A 13,288-nucleotide genomic window follows, 5' to 3' on the forward strand; every position below is an offset into this window, starting at 1 on the left:
AACATAAAGATAAAGTAGCTTTATTGTCAATTAAGAAACTGAAGGCCGCTCAAACAGATAAACACTGCATTGCAGTACTTGTATTGCATTGACTATTGGTGTATAACCTTTTTATTGGCTCATGCCCACAACAATTAAAGAGCCACAGTAATTTTAATAAATCAACCAATAAATGCAATGTTTATTTTACAGTATTAAATCCATTATAGAAGAAATTACATAATGTAGAGAAAACAAACATTTTAAGCATTTTACTCTGACAGAGCCAAACTGGTATTTCCTTACAAAAACTAAATATAAATTTTGATTTCATTACTTAGTTGAGTAAAGACAGCTTTGTTGATCTGAAATCATTTCATTGATTGTATTTTTCAATCAGATGCTTCATTCAACACGTTTTTCAAAGCATAACAATGTATTATAATTCTACTATTCACTGAACTATTGCAAACAAAATTTAACAACATTCAAGATTTTTTGCATTTAATCATAATAATGCTATTATTTTTTGCTCCAACAGGAGTTAAGAATCACTGTCAGTTACCTTCACAGTGTCGTAGAAGCTTACAAAAATGTAACACACGACTGCCAAACAGCGAAATTCGTTTTGCTGCCAGGTCCAAACAAAGTATTGTAAAATGTTTGATAAAATCGTAGTGAACGTTTTGACAACAAAAATATTATCTTTGTTCAAACATGAATACAGATTGTGATACAATTGTATAAAGTCAGAGTTATAAGCTAGAAGACGATATTTACTTAAATCAAACATCCGTCTTTGAAACTTTATAATTTACAACATAAATATAATACAAAATGAATACAGTATGTACAGTACACCTTCCAGTACACTGGCATCCTTGTCACTCAATTCATTAACTGAATGATAACTGACTTAACAAATAAACACACAGAGAAGCCTGTTAAAACAGATCAAGAGGTATTGCTGCACACACCCTAAGGTGAACATAAGTACATGTATGTGTTTGCAGTATGTCTGAAATCACTTTTAATCCCTATTACCAGTTTTTCCCTCACATCCAGTGAATAATCATTGTCGTGTACTTAAGACGAAATGAAAAGTCCATCAGACGTTTTCAGGTAAAAAAAAAATCATAGCAATGTTTCACTTGGAGACTTTGTCAGGAAAGAGTTCAAGGTCATTGTTAAAATTCCGTTTCTCCCAAACGCACCGTCTGTTGTTGCATCTGTAAAAACAAGAAATCCACATTATTCCTTTTGTATGGCTACATAACCAAAACACAGGTAAACTCAAATTTGTTGTTGTTTTATGTTATGTTTATACTGAAAGTATTACTTAAATAAAATATCAGATGTTCCTTGCAAAAAATCCCTTCAAAATAAAAGCACATGACTCATTGAATGTCAAGGCACAGTGAACATATTAATTCAATAGGATCTCACCAGTTATAAACAAAGGATAACGGGCTGATATATTCTGGACCTGCAAGCGAACCAAACATGTGAGATAGTCAGGCTGATCTCTTGATGTGTGGTCACACTTGTGGTAAGGCAAGAACTCCAGTATGCCACTCTCCTGGCAAGAGTTTAAGAAGCACTTCTTTTCTTTTGCCTCGGAATTCAACCTGAATGTGGGAGAAAGAAAATAGCATTCAGACAATCAGTTCTGTTGTTTGGTTTTAATGAGAATAAAAGTCAGCTCAGTTGCGGTTGTCATAATACTGCATCTAAATGCATGCAAGGGAAAACACTGAAGTTTAATTACACATGTGAGGAATAGGGATCTTTGATGAGCATTACTTTTGAAGATGAAACAATGATTATTTTGTATCTCCAAAGTGCAACATACACAGCAAAAGAATTGGAGACTGGTATGATAAACCATTACCACAATCTCTTGAGCTGTGTTTATCAAGTGTCTCCGACCAAAGGATTCATACGGAACAAAAACTTGGACTTGGATTTTCAGAATCAATTTTGGAAGAAAGGACTGTTCACCTTCTGAATGTTAGATAAATATTACGACTGACATTGTGCATTTTATATCTGCAACTGTGAAGTATGTAATGTGAGTATGTGAAGAGGTTTGTATAAAGGTTAATGTAAAAGAAGAAAAAAGTCACGAAGGTGTTGTGTGTTGTTTATAATTTAGATCCTTTTCTTCCTTTGGGTTTATTAGGCAGATTTCTTTTACTTACTATTAGCTACTTCTATGATCCAAGATTTGATATAGTGCTTTATTTTTTGTCTTTTGTTAGATTATAGAAAACATGAATATATAAACTAAATAAAAAGGTCTTCTAGAACAGCTGTCATGCCACATAGGGAAGTCAGAAGCAAGTTATTAACCCTAACCCTATATCTTTCCAAAGTTGCCCGTACCTCGCATTTTCTTTCAGCCGACGACTGTCTCTGTAGTGTAACATCCATTTCCACTTCCCTGTTCTGCCCAGCTCTTGCAAGATGTCGGAGCATTTTTTCATGTCGCCTAAACATTCATACAAATTAAGAAGATTAATTACACATGTACAGATATACTAGATACACTAGTATAAGCTGCTCACATAATAAGATCTCACACTACAACATAGTCCACTTACAAAGACTGAGGGACTCCAGTGCTGCATTGTCAAACATTAGAAAACCTCCCCGTGTGAAGAGCTCCTGGTGGGTGAGATTCACAACATCATCTGGTTCATCTATTCCAGCAAACTGCACGCCTGGTGACTTCTTTAACTCCAGCAAATGTGGGACCTTATATTTAAGAGAGCAGAGTCATTAAATCACTAGCTACCGCAAAAGTCCTGATGTGATCTTTAACAGTAGATGACCTCTTACCTTGCAAATGTGCTCTGCAATGTCTTCATTCCTGAGGATGATGAGAAGAGATGAAGAACTACCTTCACCAAGGAAGAACTTGGATGGCTGTATGTAAGTATGGCCCACTGACTCCAACTGTGCCTTAAAAAGAAAGCAGAAATCACAAAACGTTAGAAGCAAATTTTCTTTAGCGCTACACTGCATAAACACATTCCCTTGACTTTCTGTTATATATTTGAGGACAGCCATCATGTATAGGGCTAATTAAGTTATGTTCTGTGATACAATCAAACTCTACAAAATCTCAAATATTTCAGTGCACCTTGTGGCTTGATGGGGACAGGCTCTAACAAGTCTCATAGACTGTATAAAATGCATAACCATTTCTTCCCATTGCAAAAACAATTAGGCCCACATATGCCAGATACAAACACTTGCCCTGGTGATTTCATGTATTGCCAAAACTGCACAAATATCATGATCACGGAGTTGAGCTGTGGTACAGAGGTATTGTCCACACACCCAACCAACTGATTATGGGTCAATTACCTCTGTCAATTATGATGTCTCAGCCATTAGCATGAAAACACTAATCAAAACCAAGCGCATCACTGAATTGAACAGTTGCACATATGTCAGAGGGATCAGAACAACCTAAAATGACAGAAACTCTTTTTTTATTAATTAGTTTGCCTCATGTCCCATCAACTAACTCGCAGTGAGCAGGCTTTATGACCCAAACTGCAGCCAGCCATAATACAATTGAAATGTTTTGGTTTTACTTTTAAAGAAGGGTTCAAGTCATCCATCTTCTTAAACAATCAGTGATGTGTCCTATAATAAATATAAGTAAGCTAGTTGGTTCATTTACTAAGTAACCCCCTCTGCAGAACTGCTGAGGGACTTGACTTGAAGGTCACTTCTATTTTTACCATCTCTTGACCTGCAGGCAAAGAGGTCGTGTTTAACTTGTCACATATGAACATTTCCTCACACAGGCTGTCAAGTGATACTGAGAGATAACTTACAAACACCAAACTGCAGATATAACAGACAAACTACACTGAGCGGCGAGGCGGTGGACTAGTTGCAGAAAAATTGGACTATGGGCCGAAAGTTACGGACATCAGACTGGAAGGTCTCTGGTTTGACTCCTCGCAGTGAAAATAAAAACATACATGGATGGACAAACCCTGGATCTGTTCGAAAAGTCCAAAGAGGACTCTCCCTACCCCCACTGTCTAAGTGCCCCTGAGCAAGGCACCTTACTCCCCCAACATCTGCTCCCCAGGTGCCGTGGATGGCTGCCCACTGCTCTGTGTGTCCTGCTATGTTCACCAGATGGGCCAAAAGCAGAGGACACATTTTCCTCATCTGCATGTAGTGTGACTGTGCATGTGTTTGGGATCAATACATGTATCTTATCTGCTTTATGTATCTGTAATCAGTGTCCATGCTTAAATCCATTGGTTGGTTTGAGATTTATAGGAAAAGACTAGAACTGTAACAAATGATTACTTTCATTTTGGTTTATACAATATTGAAATAACCTTGCAAAGTCCCTATGAAGTTGTAGGTGCCATCATCACGTTTTGTTTAGACAGACATTCCATGTCAGACAATGAAAAGGAATCGTTTCCATTATTACTTGAGACATGACCAAGATTACTTCCAAATCAAATTAGTTTATTATAATAGTATCAATAGTTGATACATTTTCTGTTTAAAGCTGAGAAATGTGCATGGACATTTAGTTATTTTTTCCTTATTCAAACAACCACCCATCTCCTTCAACGAGTAAACAACAACTCAGGACAGGCCCTCTTAGTAAAGGGAATGAATAATAAATGTTAATGTTTTGACAATAAATTGTCAGAAAATACATTATGGTGGAAAATACCTTTAATGGTGGTAGGAATGCAGGCTACAGAAAAAGCAATCCAGAACAATATAGTAAACAGAAATACTTCATCATTATTTCTTTGAAAACTTGGTCTTACCTTGGTTTCCTCAAAGACGGCATCGTCTGACGTTGCCAATATGTAGAATCTGTACTTTGTTTTACAGGATTTCTTCACAACTGAATTCAGTTTACTTCGAAAGCACTCGTCCATCTCTCTCTTCATTTGATCACAGAAGTCGAACGGGTTACTGGGTTCAATGTTTTTGGAACCTCTGTTAACTAAGTGCTCGGGTCTCAATGGGGCCTTTCGGGCACCACAAATGCCATCCATCATTGCCTCATAAAGCCTAGCACTGTTTGCAGTGACAACAGATACATCCGCATGTTCCTTGAGGTTATCTGTTTTTTGGGATAGGTTTTGAGGATGCATAGTCTTTTCATCCTCGGTGTTTTTCCTGTCAGACATGTCAACCTTGATTTTTTGTCTAGTGAGTGAGGGTGCGTCCAAGAGATCCAGTGAATCCTCCTGCTCCTCCAGGCTTGAAAAGTGCACAGTCAAAGGACTAGCACAAGACAATGTCAAGGTGTCATCTGTATCCTGTTCGCTTGTCTGTCCTCTCTTACTCCTTTTCAATAGGTGTTTCATTTGGTCAGAGAAGATAAGACACTCCTGTTCCATTGACGCCTGTGTGGGGTCATCCTCTAGGCATCTTCGAGAAATCTCCTCCAGAAAAGAATATGGTCTTTTCCGACCAGTGTTAAAAACTGTGCACATGAGAGAAGTTTGCGGTCCAGGGATGAGACTTTCTTCTGTAATGTTGGTGTCGTAGTCATCCCCAATTAAAGTTGATGCTTCTGAGCCATCTTTCTGGTCCATTTTAGGGTTCTCTTTAATTGTTTTCCCAACTTTCTCAGGTGAACTATGTGTAAAGAAACCTTGGTGTTGATCACTTTTTGACAAGTCAACCGACTGCTTGGACAGAGCTGATGAAAGAATCGTACTCCCTCTTTGGTACTTATCAGGAGGATCTAAATGTGCAAATGTAGCTTCATCTGAGTTACAGTCATTAACAATCGACAGTTGATAACTTTTGGTAGGAAACCCACTGAGCTTTGGATCTTCATAATTTAGTCCAGAATTTTCTATGAAACATTCTGTCTTCTCCAAGGGCATGGTGGTTGGTGGGGCGTAGGTGGGAGCGTACTCAATTTGTCCATCTTTAGAGCTATGATCTGACTGATTTTCATCATTCTTAGAGGGTTTCACAGCCATGACCGGACGCTGATTGTATGAACCTGGTCCATCATTTAAATTGGACTCTGATGTTGTCTTGTGCCCGTCTTGGTCAATATTTGGTTCAATGGTTTGCAAACACTGAGCAGAGGGAGTAGATCTATAGGGATGACAATCTTTCCCTATAGAGGTGTCCTTTGTTATATCTGTTCTTTCAAAACTGTGTTGAGGAAGTGGGGAGTCTTTGTTCTGTTGCTGCAATTGAGCACCAAGTACTTCCTCAAGCTTATTTTTGAAAGATAATACAAGGTGACCTGAAGATTCTTGTGAGGTAGAGGTTGACACCAGCACTGGCTTTAAATTGCCTAATTTCTTGTTCATAATGTCAGCTGAAGAAGTAGAGAGGTTAGGCTTTTGATCAAGACTTATTTTTGCATCAGTTGTTTCAATCTGGTTAGATTTGTTGGTACGTTTTGAAATGGATAGAAACGTTTCTAGACATTTCAGAACATTTAGAGTTCTTTGTTCATCAGAATGCTGAACGTAGTGAGGGCTGGGGTCCCTATGAACTCTTAATGGGTAACAGAGTTTTTGCTCAAGAGGCTTCTCAAGATTTAGATGTGTTGAGCTTCTGCTAAGACATTTTGCAGTAATGTTTAAGCAGGTTTTTTCAGTACTGCCGCCAGGTAGAGAACAGGGTATGCACTTGCATGGCACCTCATCCAAAGTTGGAGTAGGGCACCTGTTATCAGCCTCACTGCCAAAGACTGATGGCTGTTTGGTTTCGCTTACATCAAGAAGTGATATTTGGCCAGCATTCACTTCCTCTTCTTTACGGTACATTATAGAATAACTTGATACCGCTGTGGGCTTGTCAAGCTGTGCAGTTTCACTGTTCAATGGTATTCCTTTCTGGCCTTGAACGTCCATCTTGCCGTGTGAGTGGGAGATATGTAGTTGTACTATATCTGATGCAATAAATGGAATTACAACCTCACTGTGAGCTTTTTCAAAGTCCTCATTTGTTATTCTCATTTTGCGATTTGTTTCTTTAGTCAATGCATCTTCAGCCTCAGCTTTTTCGATAACCTCAGACGGAGGTGAGTGAGACTGGTGATGAAATAATTCTTCTTGAGATGCGGTATTGTCCTTTCTCTCCAACACAACTGATTTGGTTTTCTGATCATCAGGATCATCATTACCTGTCATCTCCAAACAGTCCTTTGTCTGGGGTATAAACCCAGCTGCGGAGGAACCATTTAAAGAACAAGTGCTCTCATCCGATACGAGTAACACTGCCTTCTGACACAGTGCCTCCTCACACGGAGCCTCCTCTGCTAAACAAGTGTATTTTACTGGGATTTCCTCATCTGCAGATTCATCACAAAGAGGTTCATTTTCATGTGGAGTGCAAGGAGCTTCTTCTGCAATAGCATGTTCATCTGTCAAAGTACTGTCATTGGTCCAAGGTTTTTTCAACTGTGCATCATGGCTGGCTTGAGGAGGTTGCTCATCAAATGGTGCTTGGCGACTACAATCCGTAAAACAATCCTGAACTGACTCAAGACCGTCGCATTTCATAGGTAACGACTGATCACTCAAATCCCTGTCCTTTGATACGCAATCAAGTTCATCCTCTTTTCCACAGTTGTCTTCTTCAGCAACATTTGCAGTCTGGCCAGGTGATATTGGTTTAGGTCCCTCCCTCGATAACTGCTTTTCATTTTCAAGAAAATATCCATTGCAACCAATACCCAATTGCTGCTTTGTAGAGTCATCCCATTTGTGAATCAGTTTTGGGGAAGCTTGTAGATCCTTTTCTTGGCCTCGGTTCTCTTTCATTTCCCATTTTCCACCATCTTTAGGTAGAATTTCATCATCCTCATCTATATAAAGCACATCTTCTTTGTCGGATTCTGCCTCCTCATTAGTCATGGATTTGGGTGAATCCGTTACTTGTTTTTGAACCAAACCTAACCCTGTAGTTTGTGAGTTTTGAAAACTACTGTTCACATGTGTCTTCTCTTTGTTGCGCTCATGTAACAAATAGCTGATCAATAATGGGGTTTGAAGATTTCCTGTCCAGATTGAAACACTTTTGATCTCTTCTCGTCCATGAGTGAATGTTCCATCATCTCCAAAAGATGGTTTATCAATGCAATCCAGGCAGTCATCTTTTTGTGAAGGACTACTAGTTTCTTCATTTCCATAGTTGTTTCTGAGATCATTCACCTCGTTAATAGTCTCGGTCACGTTTACCATCGGTTTGTAACACTGGAAAAAGAAATAGAAAACAGAACATAGGAATTAAATGTTACGCCCATTGTATTTTTCATTGAGTAAAAGCTGTGAACATTTTGCTGATTCAGTATTCAATGTTTTAAACGCCAATTTTGCAATTTATGCACCTGCAATTAAAAAATGGAATCCTGTAAAAGCAAAAGGTAGCTACACTAATTATTATGGAAATGTGTATCAATACTCACAGAAGTATGAGGCTAAATAATTGTTTCCTGACATGCAGCAAAAATTAATGATATTTTATGATGAAAACAAAAGCCACAATAATCTCAACTACAAATGCCCAATCCAAGAAAACAGCTAAAGATAACAATGAAAGAAATTTGCAGTCCAGCTGTTGAATGTGCCGAACTTTGACGCGTCTCACTGGGACATTTGCCTTCGCACATGCACCTCTTCCAAAGAAAATACAGAGGACCTGAAGAATCCAGTGCATCTGAAAGCAGCTTTAGAAGTAAAGTGTTATGATTATATCATGCTTATTTAGGTTCAGAATAGGGTTATTTGGGTTATTTCTTGACAAGCTTTACATGATCTAGGGTTAGGGGTTTTGTACAGAGAAAAGTCCATTCTTTCTCCATCTGTCCATTGCTGCATCTCATCTACCTTAACACTTGGTTTTAGCTCATGTGTCTTTAAGGGCCCCCTCTTCCCATGCACCTCTCTGCTCTGATTGGTCAGCTAGCCCTCTCTGTTGTGCTGGTTAACTGCTTCCAACATGTATAGGAAATGTCAGCCTGTGTGCTTTACCTGGCTTTGCTAGCAGGAGTGCAAGACTAGCCGTTAGCCATGCATAAGGCAAATGTGGGCAAATGTGATGTTTTGGCGCATCGTGATGCCCAGATGCATCAGTACTGACAAGGTGTTTCAGGGGCTTAAGGAGCACTGTTTTCCTTGGGGGACAAGATCTCCCTTTACCATGGACCTTTGTTGTTTTTTTACTTTAAAGACATTTTACATGAACCCAAACAATACTCTAGCGAAAAGGGAAAAGTGAACAAGCATAATATGTCTTCCCTAAGCCTAAATGGTGCAACTGGTGTAACGATAAGTTTGGATTCAAGATTATCAAGTTATGATTTACTTAGCCTAAGACCAGGAGAAAGACAGCTTGGTGCATCTGGCCAAGCGAACGGTCGGAAAACCATGGTTAAAATATGACATGTAATAGTTTGCCCTCAGTACAACATTAACTTTAGAAACAAACCTGTAACTTTCTGGCTTCCTGTAGACCCACCGATGACTTGAGTGTATTCAATATGTGACTTGCTTCTTTCAGTTCACTGGACACAGAAGATTTTTCACAGTTGATTTGTGGATCTAATGTGACAGTCTCTGCACGAGAATTTCTCAGTGATAAGTCCAAAATCACAGATCCTTGGTCACAGGCAAAGTTGTCATTTTTGCTGAGGTCCAAAACTGTTGAAGTTGAAGGGTCTTGAGAGTCTGTTGGACTTGGGAAAGCACCGACAGAATTTGCCCTGTTTTCAGACTGAGCTGGTGGTGATACCATTTCACAGGACATTTCCAAAGAATCGTTCTCTTTTGAACAAAGGTTGGTAAAGTTCGAGTCATCTTGAAAGAATCTGGCTGTTGACCGGCTGTAAAATAGACCTATCCACATGTGAACGATGAGTCGTAACTCATCACTGATGTCTTGAACTGAGGAATCCCACGGCCTATCAAAAAGGGAAATGTGTAAACATGAGCTCTTCAAGTTAAATATCTCTTCATATCTAAATGATGTGAAAAGTAATTATTTGTATAAATAAGTAACAACATACATACCCATGCAAGGCTCGGACGACAGCTCTGCCCTTAGAGACACTTGCAAACTTGCTGTCTCTGCTGAAATCATAGTTTTCCTTCCATTGTCTAGTGACACTGACAGATTTATCCTTATTAACGATGGTGCGCGAGTGCCTGAACTTTTCCCTGCGTTCCAAACATTTTTTCTGGAATTCTGAAGTCCCGTAGTGGTTGCGTTCATGTCTGTCTTCCTGACCAAAAGTGGGGCCAACAGTATGATCTCTACTCAAGTGTTGTTGATGGTGCAGCAATCTGGTAGAACCGTTTAAGGGGGTTACCCGGAAGGTTGTACCTGGCAAACCCAACAGCAGAGAGAAAGACGAGGGCAATGAGTAACCATGTTCTTTCGATATCAAACCAACCAATTCCCTGTCTTCCACAGGGGGGCTTGATGAGGAAGTCTCAAGAGGCTGTATGAATTTAGCAGCAGGCTGTCTAAGCAGAGAATGAAGAAGTGATTCTTGTCCAGCACTGGGAACATCTTTTCTAAGGCCACACTTCTTGAAACTTGTCTCAGGTTTTCCCTCAAGCGCCGGTTGTGGTGGAACCTTGTCAATACTGGCACTTAGAGCCAAGTCAGCAAGTAAGTTCAAAGCTTCAGTAGATGAGCAAGCATTATTCAATTGTTCCATATCAGTCTTCCTGACAGAATTATCCCTAGAACCCTCTTTGGGTTTGAGTTTGTCAGTGGGTAAACGATTTGGGGTTTGAAAATGCAACCACCCTGTGAAGACAAAACAGAGGAGAAAAATAAAGTACATATATTAGTGTAATGAACTTTCCACCAACATCTGAACTACTGTTTTAAATCGTGTTTGTCAAAATACTTTTGGTTCAGATGGATAGGACTGAGAAAAATGCAGAAAAAGCAAGAGCAGAGCAAAAGCAAATAATTAGTCAGGCGCAGATAGCATTGAGGACCATTGCAGAAGCCAGCCAAGAAAATGTCAGTTATTTTCAAGGTCCTTCACAATATTCAACGGATTACACAAATTAATCCAAAAACATGCAGTCCAAATTAGAATCTTAGAATTTTTAAATGACTTACAGTTCTTTTTGATATTGTCTTCAGAGATGCCTTGATGCTTTTTGAGCATCTTAATCCTACCCCTTCTTGTGAAGATTGATGGAGGACTTTGTAGGACTTGAGATTGTTTGTTTGAAAGGGCTTGTTCTTGTGTCTCTGATGAGTCTTCTTTAAATTGAGAGACCTGAACCTCACTCTTTTGTACCTTATCTGGGTTCTCTTTCGGGGTCAGGCCTAGGGCATATGCAAAACGAGGGTCCACTGATAGCATGTTTCTCACTTCCTTGACATCCACATTAGTGTCCTGGACACTGGTCAAGGCCTCCAATGCCTCCGCATCATCTTTGTCCTCCTTGAGACGAGGCTCGGCGTGGGCAATACCTGTCGTTGTTTCCTTGGACACAAGGACATTGTTTTTTCTCTTTGCCTTTAACAGAACTGATTTTAGTTTTCTCAAATCAAATTCACCCTTTTTTGCACACTTTCCTGTGAGGAGAGGACCACTTTCTTTAACTTCTGTTGGAGGAGTGTCTGTGCCATCATTATTTGAGGAATGCTCAGTACTCACTGGATGCAAAGGCCATGAACAATTGTCTGATTGTCTTAACAGGCTATTTTCATTATTTGTCAAACTGGCCACAATGTTATCAAAAAGATTCCTTCCATCCGTGGATATAATGTCATCCGTTTTGTCCATTGCTGTTAATGGCACAGAGTCTTGCTCCATTTCGACTTTTTTGTGATCATTCAAAGAGGCATCAACCAACATTTTCTCAGCGCACTGTTCATCTTTTGTACATTGAAACTTATGCTTTAAAGACTGAATCTGTTCAGGAACAGCCACAGCGCCATGAGGAACCAAGATCCTTCCACATTCACTGATAACAGGCTTCAATTCCCAGCGCAAGGCTTTCCTTCTCTGGGGACAAAGTTCAAAATCCATTAAAATGGCGTCCCCAGAGCTCTGCTGTGCAGGGTCAGGTTTTTTGTCCTCTGCTACAGCTAAACCATCAGTAACGAATCTCACCTTCTTGTTTTTGGATAAAAGTTTTCCAAAATTGCATTTTCGACTTAATTTTCTCCGATCAATATCCAATAGATTGTTCAACCGTGAGTCGCCAGATGATTCAGTTTCAACACAAGCTTTAGTCCTCCTTTTCAGTCTTAGCCAGACTTTGGAATGCCCCTTACGCACTTTCCTTCGTTTTGTTTCTGAGCTGTCGATGACCTCTAGGCAATCTATAGTTTTAATTTTCACCGTCTTATGCAGAGAGTTGACTCCTTCTGTTTGTAATTTGGCTGCGGAAAAGCCAGAAATCTGAAAGTCATCATGCTTTGTTGCAGTCATAGAGCTGATCACATTTAAACTTTCATTAGTGACAGTTTGCTCTGCTGATGTGATGCTGACAATCAGCTCTGCTGACATGTCATCTGATTTCGGGGAGGATAAGGGAGTTTTTGCCTCCGTATCAAAAGTTTTGCTCAGTGCAGTCAGGGCAGATTTTGAATTCTCTTCAGTTGTATCATCTGCTTGCAAATCCTTTGGGACAACATTCTGAGGTCCAGTTATGGAATCAACTTGTGCTCCAGTGCTTATAAGACAATTCTCCACAGATGTCTCAGCATTTACAGGAGATTTCTGGTCTGTCAACTGGTCTTCTGAGCCCGTGCCAATAGGATTGGTAGGTGCCTCCTCAGGAAATGACACACAGTAGATATTGTCCTCGAGGTCTTCCCCTTGCTCCCCCTCTTCAGCTGCCAGAACTTCTGAAGCCATGGACACCGGCAGTTGAAAGGAGACTGGTTTTCTCATGTATGACCTGAAGCTTTGTCTTGCTTTGTCAGTCCATTCAGGGGATGAGTAGAGGTGTCTGTGGTCATCCAGCACATCATACTGATCTGGAAAGAGGCTGACTTCTCTTGATAGACTTAAGTCCAACACAGGGTTTATCAATTCTGCGTAGCTCTGCATGTGCTGCCTCAACACGTCACACAGCTCTTCAGTTGAGTTGAGGGGTGTTTTCTCAACTAAACCCTCTGCATAACTCAGCACTGGTAGAACCTGAAGGATTTCAGATGAAATGGTTGCCTTTTTCTGTCCAGATGTGCCTGTGGTGGAAAAAAAGAGGAAAGAATACTTCAAAATCTCTGGTTTGACCTTAAAACAAAACAAACTACAACTGTCACTGAGTTGGGTAATTGTCATTGAATT

At 39.8% G+C, this 13,288-nt stretch overlaps 1 protein-coding gene across 3 annotated transcripts in view; it reads right to left on the reverse strand.

The window, feature by feature from the left end:
• The window catches only part of tasor2 (transcription activation suppressor family member 2), a 19,066-nt gene continuing 5,778 nt past the window's right edge, over nt 1-13,288 (reverse strand). For 2 of the 3 annotated variants that reach the window (XM_053426510.1, XM_053426509.1), the window contains exons 14-22: nt 11,098-13,185; nt 10,029-10,773; nt 9,448-9,919; nt 4,803-8,213; nt 2,821-2,943; nt 2,583-2,736; nt 2,365-2,470; nt 1,426-1,607; nt 1-1,208 (exon numbers count right to left, since the gene is read on the reverse strand). In XM_053426510.1, the coding sequence (XP_053282485.1) occupies nt 1,114-1,208; nt 1,426-1,607; nt 2,365-2,470; nt 2,583-2,736; nt 2,821-2,943; nt 4,803-8,213; nt 9,448-9,919; nt 10,029-10,773; nt 11,098-13,185 (7,376 nt within the window). In that variant the 3' untranslated portion in view covers nt 1-1,113. The remainder of the gene's footprint in view (nt 1,209-1,425; nt 1,608-2,364; nt 2,471-2,582; nt 2,737-2,820; nt 2,944-4,802; nt 8,214-9,447; nt 9,920-10,028; nt 10,774-11,097; nt 13,186-13,288) is intronic. The other variant, XM_053426511.1, reaches the window with a different exon arrangement.

The sequence above is a fragment of the Pleuronectes platessa genome, chromosome 7 (genome assembly GCF_947347685.1).
Source record: "Pleuronectes platessa chromosome 7, fPlePla1.1, whole genome shotgun sequence".
NCBI lineage: Eukaryota > Metazoa > Chordata > Actinopteri > Pleuronectiformes > Pleuronectidae > Pleuronectes > Pleuronectes platessa.